Below are 23,192 nucleotides of genomic sequence, written 5' to 3'. Positions count from 1 at the left end.
TTCCACTCAAAGAGAGGTAGACTAGTCAACAATTTTCATGGACTTTAGATTTTCTGCATTTATTTGCAGAGGTTCCAACTGAAACCTCAGCCTGAAAGCTGAGGCAGCCAGTCCATACATTTATCTCAAGGCTGTGATCATTGCAACCCCTAAAAGCACCTTAGGTGATATGCGTAGGACATCCAGAACTGAGGACTGAGCAGCACTGTCTGTCCTTATAAGGTGGCAGGGACACTTTGATTGAAATGTCATTTCCAAGTAAAAATCCAAGGAAATAATTCTTCAAACCACAGCTGAAAGATAATGACCCTTTAACTCAATTCCACCATTTTGTAGATGGAGGAAACATAGGTTAGAGACTTAGAATTACAGAATTTTAGGATGGAAGATTGCTGAAAGGTCAAGCAAGTTCAATTTAAATCTAAGAAAAAACTACATCCAAGCACTCCTGTCAAGTGGCCTTAAAGCTTCAATTCAAAGCTCTCCACTGATATACTGGAGTAGCTGTAATTCAGTGGATAGGATGTTGGAATCAGGAAACCTGAGGTTCAAATCCTGTCCTGGATACTTACTAGCCCAGTTTCCCATTTGTGATAATAATGGCATCTCCCTCCCAGAGTTGTGGTGAGGCTAAATTGAGATAATATTTGTAAAGTTCTTTTCAAGCTTTAAAATGCTAAGTACATGTCAACTGCTATTATTATTACCTCCTGAATCAATCCTTTTGAACATCTCTAGTAGGCAGGAAGTTTTTCCTTATCAAACTGAAATCTTCGCTGCCACTTCCAACAATGCTAGTAGTTTTTCTTCTTTCTGAGGCCAAACAGAACAAATCTAATTCTTCCCTTAAGCCTCCCCCCACATACCTACCTCATCTTCCATGCTACTACCAAAGCTATTTTTCTAAAGCTCCGGGATGACTGCAACACCCCTTTTTGCAGCAAAACCCCTCATTTGATATTCAAACCTCTTCATTCCCCTTTAGACTCAGTTTAGGTGCCACCTTCTCCATGAAGCCTTTCCTTTCTTTTCTTTGTTTTAAAATTTTATATATTGAAGGCAATGGGGTTAAATAACTTGTTCAAGGTCACACAGCTAGACATATTTGAACTCAGGTCCTCCTGACTCCAGTGTTCTATCCACTGTGACATCTAGTAGTCCCCTCATGAAGCCTTTCTTGATCCCCCAGATGCTAAGTTATCTTGGGTTTATTTTGTATAAGTATGCTGTTGTTATTGTTGAATTATTTTAGTTGTATATGACTTTTTGTGACCTATTTTGGGATTTTGCTGCAAAGATACTAGAGAGGTATGCCCTTTTTCCTCTAGCTCATTTTATAGATGAGGAAACTGAGGCAAACAGTGTTAAGTGACTTGTTCAGGGTCACACAGTTTGTATTTGAGGCCAGATGACTCATGGGAATGAGTCTTCTTGATTCTAAGCCTAGCACCCTATCCACAGCTACCTACCCTGCCCATTATGCTTACATTATATATATAATATTTATTATAACATACACATATAAAATGCATTCGATATATGTCTGAGTGTACATGGATCTCTTTCCCTCATTAGAATATAGACTTCTTGAAGGCAGGGGCTGTTCCACTTTTGTTTTTGTATCTCCAGTACCTTAGACAGTGCCTAGTGTAGTAAGCACTTAGTAAATACTTGTTAATTGATTGGTTAATTCTGAATCAATTAATTAGTTAACTCTTGCCAGCATTTCAGGTACCAGAAGACTGTGATGAAACGGTTTTGGCAGTATCTTCTTTCTTTTCTTCAAGCTAAACATTCATAGCCCCTTTGGTCAAAAAATACATAATGAGTTGGTGATAGAAGTGGAACTTAAGTTTCTTACTTTCCCTCTAGGCAGGTACTCTTTTTTAGGGTATTTATTCTACCCTGCCTCCTTTCTTGCAGCTGCTTCTGAGCTAATATATCCATAGTTACTGTAATTTTTGATGTAATATTTTTATTTAGGTTGGACTCATATTGGCCTTCTTGACCTCAATCAATCAACAAGTATTTATGAAGCTCCTATCATGGGTCAGACACTGTTCTTGGGTCCATAAACACAAATGTTTCTCAAGGAGCTTCCCTTCTCAAGATCCCATCTAACTCTGAAATTCTGTAACTCAGTGTGAGAGAAGACAGCTGAAAGAAAGTCAGTCTGATACAGTGGGTCAGGATGCTGTGAAGGAAGTCAGGAAACCTTCTGTTCAAACCCTGCCCTTAATATGTATTAGCTGTATGACCCTGAGCAAGGCACTTAACCCTGATTGTCCCCTAGGATGAAAAAAAGTCACTCTTCCTTCAGCTTCAGATTCCTCTTCTGTCATATGGAGATAATACTTGTTCTACTTCCCTTCCAGAGCTGTTGTGAGGCTCATATGAGAAAATAGATACAATGAAAGTGTTCTGCAGATTGTACAACCCTGCACATATGTGAGGGATTGGTTAATTATATGGTTCCTATTAGCAAGCGAATAGGATTCTGAAGAGCAGAATGTAACCTCTCATCCCCTCAGCTTGGGAAGAGCATTTTCTCCTTGAGTAGCTTCCAATATCTGTAGGCAGAAAACTGGCAGCCAATTATTATGTTCTCTAGATAGAGATGTGAAGGAAGGTGTTGCCATAGGGTTTGGGGGAAGATCTGTCTCTAAGGACATTTTCAGGGATTACCAGCTTCCTTGCCAAGTTTGAGGTCAAGAGACAATGAGAAGGGTCATGTTCAGGTGAGGACTTGAGATGTCTCTTTTTTGGGACTTCTGCCAACTACTTTTTCTTGTCCCTGAGGCCAGAAATCAAGTAGACCTTGGAGGAAACAAGGAACTAGTAGATATTGAAATATTGTTCAAAGAAAACTAGCTAACCTAGGAATTTCATGGCTTTTGCAATTTTTTTTCTTCCTCATTCCTAAAAGGAACAGTGATATTAATCAATTTGAGTCTATGAACTTAGAAATGTGAAACCTAGAGGGGAGTTTCCTTATGTTAGTTAGATTTGGGGGGGAATGGTAAATATTTTATGGATTTGATAAGAACATTTTAGGTCAAAGTATCTAACCTGGCACTGGATTTTAGCCTGGGGAAATGGATATTGCATCAAGAACATATTGTGGTCAGGAGGAGGAACAGAACATAGAGAACTTCTCTGGAGGAGGAGACTCCCCTGACACAACCAACCCCTCCCTCCCCCTCCTCCTGACCTCTCACTCCATTAATTGAAACAACTCCTCCTTTGCACCAGACCCACTTGAAGTCAGTGTTTCATGAACCTGACAACTGGTCTCCGGAGGTCTCAGATTCATCAAAATTCATTAAAAATGAGAGGAGGTCAAGGACAAACTGGTACCTGGAATAGATATTTGGAGACATCTAGGTAATTGGTGAAACATCTCCTTTCTATTGGGGGTAGGCAGCTATTTCCATAAATTCAGAGCCCACAGTGAACTCTTGCTGTCTTTCCCCTTTCCAAGCATCCTGAAAGGCTCAATAATTTCTAATTTTAAACCCCAAAATATCAACTTCACACCCAATGGTTTGGGGCCAATATTCTGTCCTGATAGCTAAAGGTGTTATTAATGATACCACCCTCATTAATTGACAGCAAATGGCATTAAGAATATGATGAGAATTATTTTAAAAATACTTTGACTAAAAATAGGAATTTTAAAAATCAATTCTAAATTAGAAAAGGAAGAAGAGAAAGAATACCACCCCCCAGTCTTCCTTCTATTATAATTTAATGCTCTGTTTTTGCTCAGGTAACTGCATCTTCTTTTGGCCATTTTGTGCCTCAGAGCTCTTTAAAGAAAAACATCTAAAGTTCTGAAGAGCCAGAACTGAAAGGGATCTTCTAGTTTAACTCTGGTTTTAAATATGGGGACACTGAAGATCAGAGTAGCATGGCAAGTCAGTAGCAGAGATAGGGCCAGAAACTAGAACTGACCAACTTAGCGAGAAGTGAGAAAATTCTTCTTTGGCAGCTGGTTTGAGAACAGGGAAGACCTTCTTCTAATACTAACTGTATAAGTGTGTGTAAATCCCTTAACCTTCTTGAATCTCAGATTCAACCCTAAAATGTGGATAATAATGCCCTGAATATGAATTTCATATAGTTCTTGTGAAGCTCAAATTGTATGTGTATGTGTGTTAAGTACCATACTTCAAAAATCTTGAAGTACTAAAAGTCAATTATTAGTATTATTATTATTAAAATTCAGCCCCCCACTATTGGAGATCAGTGTTACCCACTTGCTGTTATCCCCATTACTAAGTTTTTTCTGGCCTAGATAATGACCAAGAACTGTCCTCATTTTTTCTGAAATGCCAATGACTTAATTGTTGTGATGAATTTAGCTACATAAGACACAGTTTGGAAAGTAGTAAGCAGTATAGAATAGATGATGGGATACAAGGATACAAGGCTCAAGGCTCCACCACTTAATGAATGGGAAATTAACTTAATCTTGACCAACCTCAGTTTTCTCATCTTCAAAATTTGTTTAGTACTGAATAATACTGCAGGATATACTTCTCAGAGATGCTGTGGGATTCAGATGGGATACCATGCTTTACAAACCTTAAAGTATAATGTAATTGTCTTTTACACAATCACTACCACCATCACCACCACCATCACTACTAGAACCACCAAAACCACTACTTCATTTGTAATAGAAAGGCTTGATTTTTTAAAACTAACCATGTCATAAAACTGTAGAACAGAAGTGTACAATATAGTCCCTTCTGATCTTAAAGGGAGAGAAAACACATAACACAGAGAAAATAAGAAAATCATGATTCTGAATGGGATCAGGAAAAGGGAAGCTCTCAATGTACCCCTGACCAAAATATATGAAAGAAATGTGATCAATTTAAGATCAAGGTATAAAGTCATTAGTGTATAGTTGATATGAATTTCACTCAAGGTGAATAAAGTGAGATGACACAAATATGCTTTAGTTAAAAAAATCTCTTATTAGTCATGTGACTTTATCAACATGCTACACAATGGGGGACAATGTGAAAAGGAGACAAGATAGTGAAAGGAAAAAAAGATGGTGGAAGAACAGGAAGATGTACAGCCTAGTTCTTCAGAAAACTTCTCTCACAAAGAACTAGAAAATATACAAAATTGAATTCTTATTGGAAAATCCAAGAAAAAGTCTCAGGGTAGTAGTCCAAAATAGTTTAGAGATTTAGAGAGGTCTGCAGAGAGCTGAAAGATAGTGATCTGGCAAGGAGTATGCGTATACAGAGCTTTTTGACACACAAGGACTGAGAATCAAGAATGGGCAACACTTAACCCCATTACTTAGCAAAAACAACAGCAACAACAACAAAAGTAATCTAAGTTTTGGAAGGCATCCTTTCTCATCATAAACCTGTTTCATCCACAAAAATTTGCTGATCTTTTATAAAAAACTGATAAAAAAATCATGATACAGAATAGAGATGAAACATTGAACAATGCTAAGCATCTTTTGCATGTGTATCAATTTGCTTTTGATTTATAACTTTTTAATGTGTCAAGCTCAGAGTTCTTCACTGCCACCCTATACAGATATAGATATGAAATTTATTATTGTAGGTTACAAAATAGGCAGTATTGATAAGGCACACCTCTTATAGAGGTTGATTATATCTTCCTGAGACTAAAGTTGCTTCCAAATGATAATTAGGATAGTGCAAAACTACATATAAAAGACATGATCAAGTAAGATTAAATTAAATTAGTAAATATTCCTCCTTAAAAATGTTTTCCCTCTATAAAATGGATTTAAAAATTAAAACAATAATATGAATTATTTATAATAAAAGGAATAAATGCAGAGATGGGCAGCAAGATTTAAAAGAAATAACAACTCTCAGACACAAGAGTGCCTTTCTTTAGTCTTAAGGGCTATTAATCTAATGCAATGTTAATTTTGTTTGATTTAGTTCAATCTAAACCTTTTATAATTAGAAATTACTTTCGACATTCTTTTGGGATCAGAAGGTATATGACTTGTTCAGGACTTTGGAGTAGTAGCTGCTTAAAAATGTCCAGTAATAATTTACCCTAATTAGCATCATTAGCGTCCTTAGAGACACTATCATTAAACACATCTTCACTCTTCTAACTCTTTGTGGCTCTGAGGAAACATTGGGTTCCAAGGAAAACATGGCCACAGTGTCCCTAGTAGGGTAGCTCACAAGAATGTCTATCTTTTCCACCCTAGCAACTGCTTTCTATCTCTCTCCTCTTGCTCTTTTATCCCCCTTTTCTGGCAATATATTTTAGCACAATTTTAGCACTTCAGCACAGTGAACAATCTCTTTGTTATATAGGTACTGGGGTTCTCTAAGAGCTTTACTCTTACATAGAGTATTCTTAAAGAAAGGCAAGTCATTTTGTGATTATTGTAAAGAAGTTTTAAACAAAAGAGAATCATTTCAAAACACATTATTTTCTTTTTCATTGGCCTTTGAGAAATGCTCAGGGTCAATGATATTCAATGAGATGGCAACCAAACCTGAAGATGGCTCACTCCCTTCTCGTGAAAAAAAATTGTTTGCAATACTTCTATGAAATATCAGATAAGCAGGAATTTCTACCCCCCTGCTCCAGCTCTACTTCTGGTGTCTTATGGAAAATACTGGGACAAACTTATGGTCATGCTTATGGTATTGCCCAAAACATAGGATATCTGCCCAGAAAAGGCAGCTGACCTCACACCACCCGAACCCAAAGTACTTGAAGGCAAACAGATGAGTTGGTCTCCATGACAGTGTTCACCACTTATGGGATAAATTCAGCAAAGGACATCCTAGCCCAGTGAAGATTGCTTAGGTCTGTGTGAAGAAAAGATGGAATTTGCATGCAAGCCATCACATTGCTAGCCTGCTTGGTTTCTGAGTAGAGGGAGGCAGCTCGTTCCTTTGGCCTTGGGTAAGTCACTAGTGACTAGGCAACTACTGTTCCTACAACTCTATGAGTGGCCAGAAGTCCTTAATCTTGGAAGCACTTGGACCAGCTAGCTTGGAGCCAGTGGCTTGAATCAAGTGGAACGAAGTAACTCTATGGGAGCAAACCAGAGGGACAAGAATTTTGAGTATAGCCCATAATTGCTGTTAAATCATAAACCCCTTTCCTCTCCTCAATGTATTTTTAACAGGCCAAATCTCCACCTTCATTTCTAGCAGAAGTCCACATACCTCTCTCTGCATTGAGTCTTACCTCAGGTTATCTAAGAAGCAGACAATGAAAAGGACTATGACAGGACACCAATAATGGGGCCTCTTCTGGGCTAGGATCAAGGCCAAACTGAAAGGATTCTGTGTTCCCCCATTCCCCTCAACTCCCCCCAATTTGGCATGTCCAGGGTTCACAGGCTTCAAGCTGTTTTTGCTTTCTAATGGAGTGAGTTCATTTATTAAATGTGCTTGGGTGGCAGAGAAGATGAAGAATTATTTTGTGAAATTTATCAAGGAGATCTGGTTCTCCTTCCTGCCATATCTAGCTAAGCTTGGCCACTAGCCAGGCCCCTTCAGGAAGCAGTCCACTTATGCCCAAAGCTCTTGGCTTGTAAGCTGCCAGAAAAAATGAGCATACTCAGCAGATCCAGGCTGGGGAGTTCATCAAGATTCAGTCCTTTCAGATTCTGCTATTGGCTGGGGGGGGGGGTAGTGATAGACACAGCCAATGGGCAGTTCATGGTCCATTCCCCTCTTGGGGAGAAGGAAAGCCTTCAGCTGCTTTTTACTCTAGCCCTATCAAGTTGGATTAGTAACTATTTTCCCTGGATATTCCATCTCTGTTTTTATCAATAAACAGGAAACAGTCATGGCTCTGAGGATAACCATCTTTCTAGGCTGAGCAGTGTGATTAGCTCCATATCACTCCACTGCTCAAAAATATTCAGTGTGGTCCTATTTTTCTAAAAGAAACTTCAAAATTATTAGCCTGACTTTCAAGGATCTCCACAACTTAACATTATTCTCCTTTTTCTCTTTTACCTATTATTTCTGTTCTCCATGTACTCTATGTCTTGACAACCTTGACCACTGTCTGCTTCTGAATGCATCTTTCTCATTTCACCTATTTGCTCCTGAATATGAGCACATGTACAAGTAGATAGAAGGTAAGTTCCTTGAGAACACCCAGCACCTGGAGGGAATAAAAAAATGCTGAAATGCTTAAGTACATAAATAACCCAAATTTGAAAAAGAAATGGAATAAGCCATAAAATGACCTTTCTAAGGAAAAAAAAAACTATGACCAGATGTGGGTTTACAAACTAATTATACCAAACATTTAAAGTATAATTAATTCCAATACTACATAAACTCTTTGGAAAAGTAAAGAAGAAATTCTACTAAATTCCTTCTATAATAGAAATATGACCTTGATGCTTTAATCAGGGAAGGATCAAAACAGAGGAAGAAAATGATAGACTAATTTCCCTAATGAATATTGATATAAAATTTAAATAAAAAACTAGCAAGGAGATTGCAACAATATATCACAAAGATAATACACTATGGCCAGATTGGATTTATATCAAGAATCAGAGTTGGCGCAATATTAGGAAAACTATAAGTGTAAATGACCACAACAATAACAAAAACAATAAAAATCATACGATTATTTCAATAAATGTAGAAAAATCTTTTGACAAAATTCAACAAAGATTCCTGTTTAAAAAAACAACATTAGGAAGCACAGGAAGAAGTAAAATGAAGAGCAGGCATTAACTGTAATGGGGCGTGAAGCAAGGATGTCTATTATAACCATTATTATTCAATATTATTTTAGAAATGCTAGGTGGCACAGTGGATAAAGCAATGAACCTGTAGTTGTGAACACTTAAGTTCAAATACAGCTTCAGATACTTGCTAGCTCTATCACCCTGGGTTAGTCACTTAACCTTTATTTGCCTTAGTTTTCTCAACTAAAATGAAGATAACAACACAATGTATTTCACCAAGTTGTTGTGAGGATCAACTGAAATAATATTTATAAATCACTTAGTGTAAGATCTGGCACATAATAGATTCTACATAAATGCATTTCCCCTTCCCTTTTTCCTCAATAAAACAACAAGAAAAAGAAATAGAAGGAATTAGTGTTGGTAATGAGGAAAATTATTACTCTTTGCAAATGATATAATTGTTTTCTTAGAGAATCCTAGAAAGGCAACTAAAAAACTATTCAAAACAATTAACAACTTCATATTTGCAGGATTAAAATAAATTCATACAAATCATTAGAATTTTGGGGGTATATTTCTTTTTTGGGGGGGGGTTGCAAGGCAAATGGGGTTAAGTAGCTTGCCCAAGGCCACACAGCTAGGTAATTAAGTGTCTGAGATCAGATTTGAACCCAGGTACTCCTGACTCCAGGGCTGGTGCTTTATCCACTGAGCCACCTAGCCGCCCCTTGGGGGTATATTTCTAATAAAATCTAGTAGGAAAAGATAGAAAAGAAAAAATTCATTTAAAATAACTACAGTTAATATAAAAAAACTACTTGCCACAGAACATATGAGAACTATATGAATACAGGTACAAAATATTCTTCACACAAATAAAGACATTAAAATAATTGGAAAAATTTTAATTGCTAATGGGGAAGCTGAATTTTTCTATAATTTCTATGTAGCAAAAATGACAACATGATCTAAATCAATGTATTTATTAAATGCCATATCAATCAAACTACCAAAGCATTACTTTATAGTGTGAGAAAAAAATAATAACATTTATCTGGAGAAACTGAAAGGTCAAGAGTATTAAGCAAATCTAAAGAAAAAAAATGGGAAAGAAGGGAGCTAATAGTACCAAATCTTAAACTATACCTATAAATCCTTAATTACCAAAATGATTTGATACTGGGTCAAAATCAGAAAATTGATCAGTGAAACAGATTAGATGCTTAATATTTTTGTTGTTTGTCCATTTTCAATGATGATCATGACATCAAGGAGATGATATCATGACATGTATGTGAACTAATTTTGAGTGAAGGGATACTGTGATAAGTCACCAGTCTCACTTTTTTTTTTTAGGTTTTTTGCAAGGCAAATGGGGTTAAGTGGCTTTCCCAAGGCCACACAGCTAGGTAATTATTAAGTGTCTGAGACCAGATTTGAACCCAGATACTCCTGACTCCAAGGCTGGTGCTTTATCCACTACGCCACCTAGCTGCCCTCTCACTTTCTCTTCTAGAGCCCTCTGAGACCAGGGGCCAGATATGAATCAGGACTCCTGGAGATGGTCCTGGATTTGAGGCAATCAGGGTTCAGTGACTTGCTCAGGATCACACAAAATAAGTGTTCAGTATCTGAGGCTGGATTTGAACTTAGGTTCTCTAACTCCAGGGCCAGTGCTCTATCCAAGAAGCAAACAAGCATGATAACTTAGAGTTTGATAAATTAAAAGATCCTAGAAATTGGGAGGCAAGGGGCAGCTAGGTGGTGCAGTGGATAAAGCAATGGCCCTGGAGTCAGGAGTACCTGCGTTCAAATCCGGTCTCAGACATTTATAATTACCTAGCTGTGTGGCCTTGGGCAAGCCACTTAACCCCATTTGCCTTGCAAAAAAAAGAACCTGAAAAAAAGAAATTGGGGGGCAAGAACTTACTATTTGACAAAAACTGGAATGAAGCTTGGCAGAAACTAGGCTGAGACCAACATAAGATAAGTTCAAAACGGATATGTGATGGGGCAGCTAGGTGGCGTAGTGGATAAAGCACCCGCCCTGGAGTCAGGAGTACCTGGGTTCAAACCCGGTCTCAGACACTTAATAATTACCTAGCTGTGTGGCCTTGGGCAAGCCACTTAACCCTGTTTGCCTTGCCAAAACCTAAAAAAAAAAAATGGATATATGATTTAAACATAAAGGATGACATAATAAGCAAATTAATAGAATATGTAAGAAATTACCTATCAGATCTATGGTTAGGGGAAATGTTCCTGACCTAATAAGAGATAGAGTGATTCACAGGAGATGAAATGGATAATTTATCTTTTGTGGAAATAAAACCAATACATTTAAAACCGGGGGGGGGAGGGGGGGGAAGCAGGAAAGTGGAAAAAAATTATTTCTAGTAACTTTCTCTGATAAAGCAAGTTTTTCATTTCTCAAATATATAAGAAACTGAGCCAAATATAAGGATGAAAACCATTCTTCAATTCAAAAATGATCAAAGGATAAAACAGGCAGTTTTCAGACAAAGAAATCAAAATTATCAGTAGCCATATGGAAGCATGTTCTAAATCACTAATAATCAGAGAAATGCAAATTAAAACAAGTTAAGATGACAAAAAAGGAAAATGATAAATGTTGAAGAGAATGTGGGAAAACAAGTACACTAATGTACTACTGCTTGAGCTGAGAAGTCGTCCAACCATTTTGGAAAGCAATTTGGAACTCTATTCCCTAAGCTATTAAATTTTATGGACTCTTTGACCCACCAATATCACTACTAGGTGGGTACTCCAAAGAGATCAAAGAAGAAGGAAAAGGACTCATGTGTACAAAAATATTTATAGTAGCTCTTTTATGATGGCAAAGAATTAGAAATTGAATGAATATTCAACAATTAGGGAAAGGTTGAACAAGTTATGGTATGTGAATGTGATGGAATAGTATTATATTATAAGAAATGGTGAAGGTTGTTTTCAGAAAAATCTTGGAAGATCTGTATGAACTGATACAAAGTAAAATGAACAGAACCAAGGAGAATAATTTCTACTGTAAAAGTAATTTTGTAAAGACAATTTATTCCAGAAGTTGTAGTAACTCTGATCTACATAATGTCCAACCAACAGTTCCAAAGGACTTGTGGCCAAAAATCCTGCCCACAGCCACATAGAGAACTGATAGACTCAAAGTTAAGTTGAAGTATAAATTTTTTTTTTCAAAATTTTTCTGGACAAGGCTAATATGGAAATTTGGTTTTTATAACAACATATTTATAATTTTTTTCCCTTGGGGGCAAATGGCACGGTAGATAGAATACTGGGCCTAGAGTCAGGAAAACTAATTTTCTTGTTTTTAAATCTGTCCTTAGACACTTAGTGTAAGACCCTGGGGAAGTCATTTAATTCTGCTTCAGTTCCTCATCTATAAAATGAACTGGAAAAGGAAATGGCAAACCACTTTAGCAGCTCTGCCAAGAAAATTCCAAATGGGGTCATGGAGAGTTGGACCTGACTGAAAAAAAATGACTTAAAAATATTTTTCTTGGGGCAGCTAGGTGGCGCAGTAGATAGAGTACCAGCCCTGGAGTCAGGAGTACCTGAGCTCAAATCTAGTCTCCGACACTTAATAATTACCTAGCTGTGTGGCCTTGGGCAAGCCACTTAACCCCATTTGCCTTGCAAAAAACCCAAACCAAAACAAAATAAAATGTTTTTCTTTGGTATTGAAAATTTGCAATTAAAATTTTTTTAAAAGTTTACTTTCCAAATAAAATAATAAAATCAAAAATTTAAAAACTTAAAAAAAGACATTTAAGAGAAGTCACAATTTCCCAGGATTAGGAGATATAGGGTCTTGTGATTTGCATTGCAAATAGGGAACCCTCAAATTCATCAAAACATACTTAAATGTTTATCCTTCTTCTAGATTGTAAACTCTATGAAGGCAGACATGGGGCCTTAGATAAACTTTGTATCTCCTTTAGCACCCTGGTTCCAGGCTTTTCACAAAATGGTTAGTAAGTAAGTATATATTTGTCCTTGTTGGGTCCTGGGAGGTAGGTGGCAATGAAATTGAAAGAGGACTTGAATGTCACATAGACCAACTTCCCCATTCTATAGATGAAGAAACTGAGGCCCAGGTAGGAGACACGATTTGTAAAAGGTCCCATAGTTATGAAATCCAGATTTAACCCAGGTCTGTTGACTCAAAAAAGAAATGGGTTTTTCTAGAAGTGTTAGGATGTTGGGGGGAATGAGAGGGAATGAAAGTTTGAGGGCTCATAACATTGCCAGGGGTTCAAAGGTTTTGATTCGTATTTGTCAATACCAAGAATCTTTCCTATAAATTACGCTAACAGCAAACAAATTAAATTGAGTCATAGGATCCTGGAATGTTGGAGCTGAAAGGGACTTTAGACACTCTCTAATTCAATCTCCTTATTCAAAAGATGAGGAAACTGAGACCTAAAAGGACATGTCATTTCTCTAAGGTTGTACAGCTAATGTTAGAATCAGGACTTGAACTCAGGCATTCTTATTCTAAATACAATGCTTTTTCTAACCCATTTTTATGGATGTTGTTTAGACATTTCAGTTGTGTTTGTCTCTTTGTAACCCCATTTGGGGGTTTTGTTGGCAGAGATACTGGAGTGGTTTGTTTTTTTCCTTTTCAAGCTCATTTTACAGATAAGGAACTTGAGGTCAACAGGGTTAAGTGACTTGCCCAGGATCACACAGCTACTGAGTGTGCAGTTATATTTGAATTGCATCACTTAACTACCCATTTTATAGATGAATAAATTATTATTCCTCATACTTGAAATTTTTTCTCCTCATTTCTGACCAAAAATTCTTCTCTGTCCTTGAGGACCAGCTTAGGTGCCGCCTCCTCCATGAAACTTTCTTGGATTCCTCCGGTGAAAATATTGTCTCTCTCTAATTTTCCCTAGAATGACTGGATCTCTTTAGAGCTCCCATTCACTCCTGTATGATACTCTAAGTTTTGCTGTTTAGGTTGTACTGCCTTTATTGACTCTCAGTGAGGGTTGGGACTGTATATTTCATTGTCTTATCTGCAGCACTGGGAATGTTTAATAAATATTGATGATATGTTTAAAAAATAATTGTGGTATGAAAGTAAGCTGCTCAAGTTCACACAGCAAGTGAGCACAAAGCCAAGCTCAGATCCAAAACTCTATACTCCAAGTCCAGGCTCCTCTCATCCCTGGATAGCCATGTCCCATGTTTTCTTCTGATCTCCTAATGAGATCATGGAAACCAATAAAGACCCAAGGATCTGTGGTTGCTGAGGAAGCTCACTCCCCTTCAAGACTGAGAGGGCCTAGAGAGGGAGGGTAGCCTTGGTGGGAAACAGTCCAATCTTCCAATAGAAAATTTCATTTCTCTCTCTCTCTCTCTCTCTCTCTCTCTCTCTCTCTCTCTCTTTTCCTAACAGTTGGAATTGTCTCTTTTTCCTAGAACTTGATTAGGTCTCCTTGCATGAAATCATTCCTAATCTAACCAGATAGATGTGACTTCTCCTCCGGCCTCTCATTCTTCCTTCTCTGTATACTCCAATGCAATTATAATAGCAATAACAGATAACATTCATATATGGAGTTTTAAGGATTGTAAAAGACTTTACTCATATAATTTCTTTGATCCTCACAATCAATCCTGTGAAGCAAGTGCTATTATTATATTCATTTTATATGCTAGGAAACTGAGGCACAGAGGTTTAGTGACTTGCCCAAGGCTATACAGCTAGTATATATTTGAATCAAGTACTCTATTTCCTTAATATTATAATAGACTATATTTATAGATTATCTTTGATTTTGAATTTATATTAAATTTGAATTTTTGTAATTTAGCTTCAGAATAGCTAATTAGGGAAAAAACTCAAATATCAAACATGAAGACTCTGATATGATCTTTGCTAAACCTCAGAATCATCAACCAAGGATTAGCGTTAGAATACCAAGAGTGTGTCTCCAGTTTGAGTTGTTCCTTGTTTGTCTTTTTCCTCTCCTCAAGAGACTCCAGTCTGCAGGCTCTGTTAAATCCCATTTCTACAGCAGCAGCAGGACTGCCAAGACAACAAGCCAGACTGTACTCTGCACAGCTAAGCCTTAAGGCTGTGTTGCATGGGATGCCAAATTATTAATAGAAGCCAATGACTCCAAGAAAAGAAAGCAGTAGTTCCACTGTAGGTGGAAAGCAGTAGATCCACCCTTGGTGGACTATATAACATCTAATGATAAGAGATTTATAAGTTTTGCAAAGAGCTATATAATTATTATCCCATTTGATCCCTAAAAGAACCTTTGGAAGTAATGTTTTATCTTCATTTTACAGATGAAGAAACTGAGGCTAAAAGAGGAAAAATGACTTGATTAGGATTACACAGCCATAAAGCTCTGACACTGAATTTAAACTCAGGTTTTCCTGACTCCAGGTCCAGTGTCTTTGTTTGGGACATCAAATTTCAAGGACACCGACAAGCTGGGGCATTTTCAGAGGAGGACGGCTCTAATGGGAAAGGGAGTAGAAATCATATCACAAATCATGTAAAGAAACTGAGAATGCTCTTGGAGGAAAAAAAGACATTATCTGTAACCATACTATAGCACTGGCCCTACCCCATTAGTAGAATGCAGACTTTGGGAGGGCAGAGATTACTCTTCATTGTCTTTGTATCATCAGAGACTGACATCTCACCTTGTCTATAGTAGGTGTTGTGGTTCATGATAACTGACTTTAAGTGTATGATGGGCTTTCTTGGGGAAGAGGGATTGCACCACTTGAGATGATTCCAAGGCACAGAATTAGGAATGACGGATGGAAGTTAGAGCACAGCAGATTTTGACTCAATATTGGGAGGAACTTTCTAAAGATCAGAGCTGCCTGGTGGGATGTCATTGGGTTCTTTGGCTGGACATGTGTGGAGGATGATGTAGACATATTTCCTGAACACATATGACTTGGATGAGATGTCCTTTGAGGTCGGAGATACTGAGATTCTATAAATAAATATAGTCTGGTTTCTTTTTCCCCAAAAGGAATGATCCATTACAGACTATGGAACACAATTAGCAGTCTCACAGTTGCCCCTGAGACATGAATAAATGAAAGCTAGATTCTCTTAGTGGTCTTTGTTGATTACTGCTCAAATCCCAGGTGGGGCCCAGAACTGAACACAATACATCATATGTGGTCTGACTAGAGCAAAGAACAGTAAAATCACCCAGTGACTCTTTTTCTGGCTTCTGTGAATGTAGCACAATTCTGATATAAGGTTTTTTTTAACTTCCATGTTAGATTGCTAACTCATATCAAGCTTGTAGTTCATTAAAAACCTCAGATCTTTTTCATTTGAATTATCATATAATCATGTGACTTCCCCTATCCTGTATTTGATTTTTTTTAAAAATCAGTAGTTAAACTTTACAAGTTTTCTTTATGCAGTAGATTTAAACCCAAATTCAGGATTTAGCCTTTCAGCCTATTATTTTGACTATTTTTTTCCCCACTGAGTTGTGAAGGGAGTACTGGTTCAATGGATTGGATTTCTATACTTAATTCTTCTCTATAGAAGTTGATTTTACGTAACTAGCTTTGGGGAAGGGGGTGAAAAAGGAAAATAATAGAAACTTCTTTTTTTGCTAGTGGTCTTTAAAAGCTCATTTCATATTTAGTTAATTTTAAAAGAATAGAAAAGTAACCAGGCTGCGTGTGGGCAGAATTCATGTTCAATGAATCTATTTTTTCCCCCAAAGTGGCACAGACATTGAGATTGAATGTCTACACTCTATAGACAAATGAAAACCCAGAGATAGGACTAGGCATGTTAGAACTGTGAACTTGTTTAAGGAAGTGAGGCTTTAAAAATTGAAAGGGCAAATGTGTTCACATTTCCTTTCATTCTTTCCTGCTTTTGCTCTGGGAGATCCAGTCATGGACAGCCCCTTCACCTGACATGGGCCCACAGGGTCAGTGCCTCAGACATCTCTATTCTCTACTGACCATGAAAAGTTCATTCCATTCCCTTGTCCTTCCCACCTCCCTTGAAACCCAGGATAGGACTATTTCAGAGAAGAAAGTCAGAGAAAGGGGGCAAGAAAGGATATAAGAAAGGCCATAGGTTGAAAATATAAAGGCAAAGAAGTTTTAAAAAAATGGAATGTTAAATTACCGGATAACCGTCTCGTCCTGCTTGCCCCTGTGGTAATTAACAAGTAATTAATGATCAGACTTTTAGTATAACATATGGCCACATTTATAATTTAATCAGGGGCTTAGCCAAATTGTGAATGATAATGTCTTACATGGGGGGGGGGAAGCATTTTGAAACAGGTGGGCTAAAATATGCTTTAGTAGGGGAAGCCCCCTCTCCAGCTAGCAGGCAGAAGGGAACTAGCTGAAAAGTTTGGGGGAGTAGTCAGTGAGTGGGTGTCTAGTAATGAGAGCTCTTGTTAAATAGCACCTTAATTAAGTTTCCAGATTTAGCTTTTGATTCAATGAGCCCCTATGAGGTTAACTGCCCAGATATATGTCCAGACCATAGAATTTGATTTCCTTTAACCTAACCAGGCTCAGACTCAAATCTGAAGGCACCTGTGTCGGCAGGCCTCAGTCAACTGAAGTTGTGTTTAAAAGGAAAAAGTCAGAATCTTGAAGTATTTCTATTATTACCAGATGTTTCCTGTCTATGAGTGGTTAGTCAATCCCTGAGCTTGTGTAGAACCCAGGAGGAGAGAGCAGAAGAAATCTCCCACTCGCAAATGATTCTGTGTTAGGATCATACAGTTACTTTTCAAAATAGAAGATGACTCATGGGTCCTCGTGGGATACACCTTGATGCGTTAATCCAAGCAGTTTCTCTGTGAAAGTTAAAAACCAAGCACAGGTATACAACGGCTGGTCTCCAATTGGGTTACAAATGTCTTTAAAATTTAATATAGTGTTTCATGTACATTTAGAATCCTGACAATTCCTAATGTTGCAGATCAGAAGATGAATCATCTTCAGAGGAAGTTAAAAAAAACTCCCAACAAAACTCAAGCTCATCTGGAAAGAATTCCATTTGAGGCTAATTTTGGCTAAAGCCAGAATTCAGTGTGCTCTTTTGATTGATTCATCAGGATTTATCAGGCTTTAAACATTGACAGGAGGAATCAATGCCAGACATCTTGTATTTTGGGAGGGGTGAGGAATGAATGAATGAGATTCCAGGGAAGCTGAGACTATCCCCTTAAATACTGCCTCTGGAGCCAGGGGGAAAAAATGTTCAGGAATCTCCTCCCCTTTTTCCTCCCCTCCTGTCTCTTCCTTTCTCCTCCATAAGAAAGCAAAAGAGAAGACCTTAAAATCCAGTTTGGGACACATTAAATGTATTATCTCGATTGAAAACCAATCACTTGCTTTGCTCAGCAGGAAAACTTCATATATCTTTGGCCTACCTTTTAGTAGAGAGGTGATGGGCTATAGTGCTGAATAAGGCATACCTTTTCAGACAAGACCTCTGTTAATTTGTATGACTGAGCTGTACTTTTTTTGGGGGGGGAGGGGGAGAAAGGGACACAAGACAATGTTTTATAGAAAGAAACTCTTAGTTCTCCCTGTAGAAGGTATAGGAGTCATCATGAAGTGACAATGATGCTTTTAAATAGATCATTAATAAATTGTTTTTTAAATAAATTTGATGGTGGCGCAGTGAATAAATAGAGCACTGGCCCTGGAATCGGGAGTACAGTTCGGGGAGTACAAATAATATTTTTGCCAGAGATGAAATTAAATTTTCAAATGGGGTGCCTGACATGGGGGATCCTGCATGAGACTGAATGTAGCTTGGAAATATTTAGAATAGTACATGAAAGTAACATTATAAAGGACCGTGAAGTCAATAGATTGCCTGGTTTCCAACAAATCACTATGACTGCCTTGAGGGAGAATAGTCATATTTCATTTAACCCCAAAACCTAATTAGTTCTATGAAATTCCTACTGTAGACACTCTGGAGTGTTTGTGTGTGGGGGGTGGTGGGGGTTGGAGGAGGGGCTGTCACTCAATGATTTGAACTCTCATCCTTTAATAGACATTGGCTCTTTTGATTAGCCACTTTTGGGTAGTCCAGCAATGTTTCAAAGTACTGACTGCAAAGGCCAATCTTAATATTTCCTGATACTACCATTTGTATAATCCAAGATTGATTGGCAAGAGATAAGGGAACTCTAAATATCTGCTAGTTTTCCAAGGATCATAAACTATTTTTTTGGGGGGAGGGAGACAGTTAAACATTTTTAAAGCCTCTTTAAAATCAGAAATCAGACAATCAGAAAAATGTAGCCACATCTGGTACCAATTTTCTTTCCAGACACACCTACTCCTATACCCCCCAAAACGACATTTCAAGGAAATGGTGCAGAAAGAAAAGAACAATGCCTTATCTTTGGGGATCATTGATGAGTGAAATCCATGATACTTACTGCAGGCCCTGCAATGCAAAAACACAAAAGCCACAATTAGAATTAAGTCTAAAGAAAGAACCCCTATCCTAGCATTCTGTAGTTTATTGGGTGACAAGGTTTCATGTCCAGTTCAGGAAGCTGAGTTCAAATCCATCCTAGATCTGTGTGAACCTCATCACTTAACTGCTGCCTGCCTCAGTTTCCTCAATTGTAAAATGCAGGTACCAAGAGCACCTACCTCAGAGGGTTACTGTGAGAGAGAGAGATAAGAAGTAGTATTTATAAAACTGTGGGCACAGATACTTATTCCCCTTTTCTGTTTCCTTCTCTATATAATGAGAGGGCTAGATCAGATAGCCTCTAGAGTCCCTTTTAACTTTGACATTCAGTGTCCTTTGAGGAATCAAAGTGAACTTAACCTTAAAAATATGGAGACCAGATATAAGGTTAAATAGCATCTGATTAGAGTCTGAGTTTTGAATCTTCCTGTTATTAACTGTGGGACTCTGGGCTAGACCTCATCTGGGGCTCCACATTCTCTTATGGAAAATGAGGAAGGTGGATAAGGTTGAGTTCATAAATTCCCTTTGCATTTTGAATAAGCATTTACCCACAGAAGTATATTTAGAGTGACAATGGTAGCTCCATGTCAGTATTCTCTGTTCTCTGGTCTCTCTATCTCTCTCTCTCTCTCTCTCTCTCTCTCTCTCTCTCTCTCTCTCTCTCTCTCTCTCTCTCTCTCTCTCTCTCTCTCTCTCTCTCTCTCTTTCTCACACACACACACACACACACACACACCCTCTATTAAGTAAAGGACTACAAATGGTCAAAAAAATCTTCAAAGAAATCCTTGACTTAATTTAGACTGCAAGAAGTGATTTGGTGGTGATGAATAGGGTGAGTGTAGGTAGGGTGATAATGAGTAGTACTAATTCAGTTCATATACATCCTCACTAGTCCCATTACTTTTCCTTAATTGGAACTTATCTCAGACCAAAGAGACAAGCATGTCACCATTTTCTTTCAGAACTTCATATCAGATAAACATAACTATTCATTGAAGAATCAAAAAAAAAAAAACCAAATCTTTATGAGTAGCCCAGAAACATCTGTAAAAATGCAAGTCACTTGTATTGACCTTTATTAGCTAAGGCGTACAATGTATGAACAATATTTCTAGCCTCATTACCATCAATGTCAATAGGTGAGTTAACATTTATATAGTTTTTAAGGTTTATAATGAACTTTACATATGTACTACTCTTAGTTGATCTTCATAGTAATGTGTGAATAAAAGGCATCCTAAGTGATTCAGCTAATAATGAAGATGAAGAAGAAATAACATTTTTATTGCCTATGATGTTCTAGGCTCTGTGATAAGCACTTTGCACATTTTATCTCATTGATCCTCAAAACAACTTCCATTTTACAAATGAGAAAACTGAGGCAAACAGAGATTAAATGACTTGTTCAAGATGATAGAGTAGTAGGTATCCAAGACTGGAGCTGAACTCAGGTCTTCCCAATTTTGATCACAGGGCTCTATCTACTATATCATCTGACTTCAGATCCTGCCTCAGGCACCAGCTGCATGACCCTGGGCAAGTGACTCTTTCAGCCTCAGTTTATATAGAAAATGAAGGAGCTGAACTTGCTCTTCTATAAGGTTCCCTTAAGTGCTAAATTGATGATCCTTAATCTAGTAGTGTAATTTAATTTAATTCATTTACATTTTTTTTAGCCCAGTAGAATCACTTTAAAGTCAAGAAGACCTGGGTTCAAGTCTAGTCTCTCATATATACTAGTAGTGTGACCTTAGGCTACATATGCATATGCACATATATACAAGTACACACACACACACACACATACACACACACACACACACACATATATATTTATATTTATCAAATATATTATTAAAAGTCTATTAAAGCTGAGCTCACACTATCTTATTGGAGATATCAAATAAGACCTCTGAGCTTTCTGGTTCAAGGGCAAATAATACATGATAACAACAAGCTCACAATTCTAAATTTCTTTAAGACTGACAAAGCATTTTTTTGTGCAACAGCTCTCTATCTGAGGTAGAGGGAACAGGTAGAGAAGGGAAAGTGACTTCTTCATGTATACAAAGTAACAAGTATCAAAGGTCAGAATTGAACCCAGTTATTTGAAAAAACTCAAATCAGGTAATTATCCAAGCAATCAACATGCATTTATCATATATCTACTATAAGCAGCACCATGATGATCTTAGTTCTTAAGGAGGGGGATGGGCCAAAGGCTTGTATGGGGAGGGGGAAGGGAGGGAGAGACAGAGGAGTGTCAGAGACACAGAAATACACCCACATGCAGATAGAGAGACAAAGACAAAAGAAACAGCCAGGAAAATCAGAGACAGACATGAAACTCAATTTACTGCCAGGGAAATCTCTGTGCTTATTCTCTGACTGGGCTCTGGCTTCCATGAGGCTCAAATAGAGGAGGAATAGGGATTTCAGCAATCCCAGAATCATACATTTAGAGCTGGAAGAAAACTCAAGGTAATCTAGTCCAACCCTCTTATTTTACAAAGGAGGAAGCTTAGTTTCAGAAATGTGAAGGGGCTTGTCCAAGGTCCAATGGTGAGATAGGGACAGATTAGAGTCCAGGTCTCCTGACTCCCAATTCTGAGTTTCTGTGCTATAGCATGTTGGAAACCTGATGATCTCTTGCTTTGAAACTCCTTTAAAGATTCATTATGCCTCCTTTGGTTCATTGGATTTTCACCCTTTTGAAGGGAAGCACTTCCCTGCCCTCACTCCACCCAAATGCTCCTAACTCAGAGAAGTCTTGCATTGCTTACTGTGCTTGTACTTTATGCATTATTTTACATTATACTTATCTGTTGTTTTTTTTTTTTTTGGCTTTCCTAATAGATTGTGAACTTGCTGAAGACAGGGGTTCATCTTGAATGAATCTGTATCTCTTCTAGAATCTAGCTCAGTAAGCACTTAGGATCATAGATTTAGAACCAGAAAGGATCATATGGACAAGTCCTCTCATTTTACAGATGAGAAAGCTGAGGCACAGAGATTAAAAAGTACTAGTCCATGATCCCACAGATGGCAGATCTGAGATCATAGGATGGGATTAAAATAATAGAATTAAAAATTGTTAGGAGCCTCAGAGGCCATTTAACACCCCTCCCCTATTTTACAGATGGGTAAAGTGAGTTATTCAAGATCACAATGATAGGGAACATGGCCAAGCTAAAATCTCAACCCAGGTTCTCTATCTCCAATTTCAGTGTTCTTTTACTCTGTACTATTTTGCTCAATAAATGTTTGCTGAATATGAATTTACTGAAAAGAAGCCCCATATATTTAATAAAGGAACAAAAAGGTAGTGCTGTGGATAGAGCACCAGCCCTGTAGTCAGGAGGACTTGAGTTCAAGTCCAGCCTCAGATACTTCCTCAGGTCTAACTGTGTGACCCTGGGCAATTCACTTAACTCTGCTTGTCTTGTTTTCCTCATCTGAAAAATGAGCTGGAGAAGGAATGGAAATGAAAAACCATTCCAGTATCTTTGCCAAGAAAATCCCCAAAGAGGTCACAAAAAGTCAGACATGACTGAAAAGGCTCAACAGCAAAGAACAAACTGAATGGGGTTCCCCAAGAGGGCTCCTCCCTGCTCTGCAGGCAATCTCAGCCAGGTAAAATCTGGCTTCTGAAGGAGCATACCAGTTTATTAATCTTCCAGACAGAGTCAATTATTTTCACTACTCTGTAAAAAGTCTCAGACATGTGAAAATTGTTATTACAAATAAAAATTGGAAACATATTCTAGAAGGATCCAAATTAAATGCTTTTCAAGGTATGATTCAGGAATGAAATCTAGAAGCTCATGGGAATAGAGGCAGAACAACAGTTGATAGCTCCATCAGTAATGAACTGACTTCTTTTTGGAAACCTGCCAGTCTGGTCTTTGCTCCCAATACCTTGTTAGTTCTGTTTGAAGTCTCAGAGCCACAGAATGTGGAGCC

The 23,192-nt window shown here is 37.7% G+C and overlaps 1 protein-coding gene across 1 annotated transcript in view; it reads right to left on the bottom strand.

Annotated features, from left to right (window-relative positions):
* COL23A1 (collagen type XXIII alpha 1 chain) overlaps positions 1–23,192 on the bottom strand; it is a 498,328-nt gene that overhangs the window by 92,364 nt on the left and 382,772 nt on the right. Inside the window, exons 4-5 of the mRNA XM_074212225.1 lie at positions 19,183–19,190; positions 16,890–16,916 (exon numbers count right to left, since the gene is read on the bottom strand). Of these exons, the coding sequence (XP_074068326.1) occupies positions 16,890–16,916; positions 19,183–19,190 (35 nt within the window). The remainder of the gene's footprint in view (positions 1–16,889; positions 16,917–19,182; positions 19,191–23,192) is intronic.

The sequence above is a fragment of the Macrotis lagotis genome, chromosome 1 (genome assembly GCF_037893015.1).
Source record: "Macrotis lagotis isolate mMagLag1 chromosome 1, bilby.v1.9.chrom.fasta, whole genome shotgun sequence".
NCBI classification, from domain to species: domain Eukaryota; kingdom Metazoa; phylum Chordata; class Mammalia; order Peramelemorphia; family Peramelidae; genus Macrotis; species Macrotis lagotis.
Note: the sequence above shows the minus strand (reverse complement) of the source record. Positions and strands in the feature narration are given on the sequence as shown.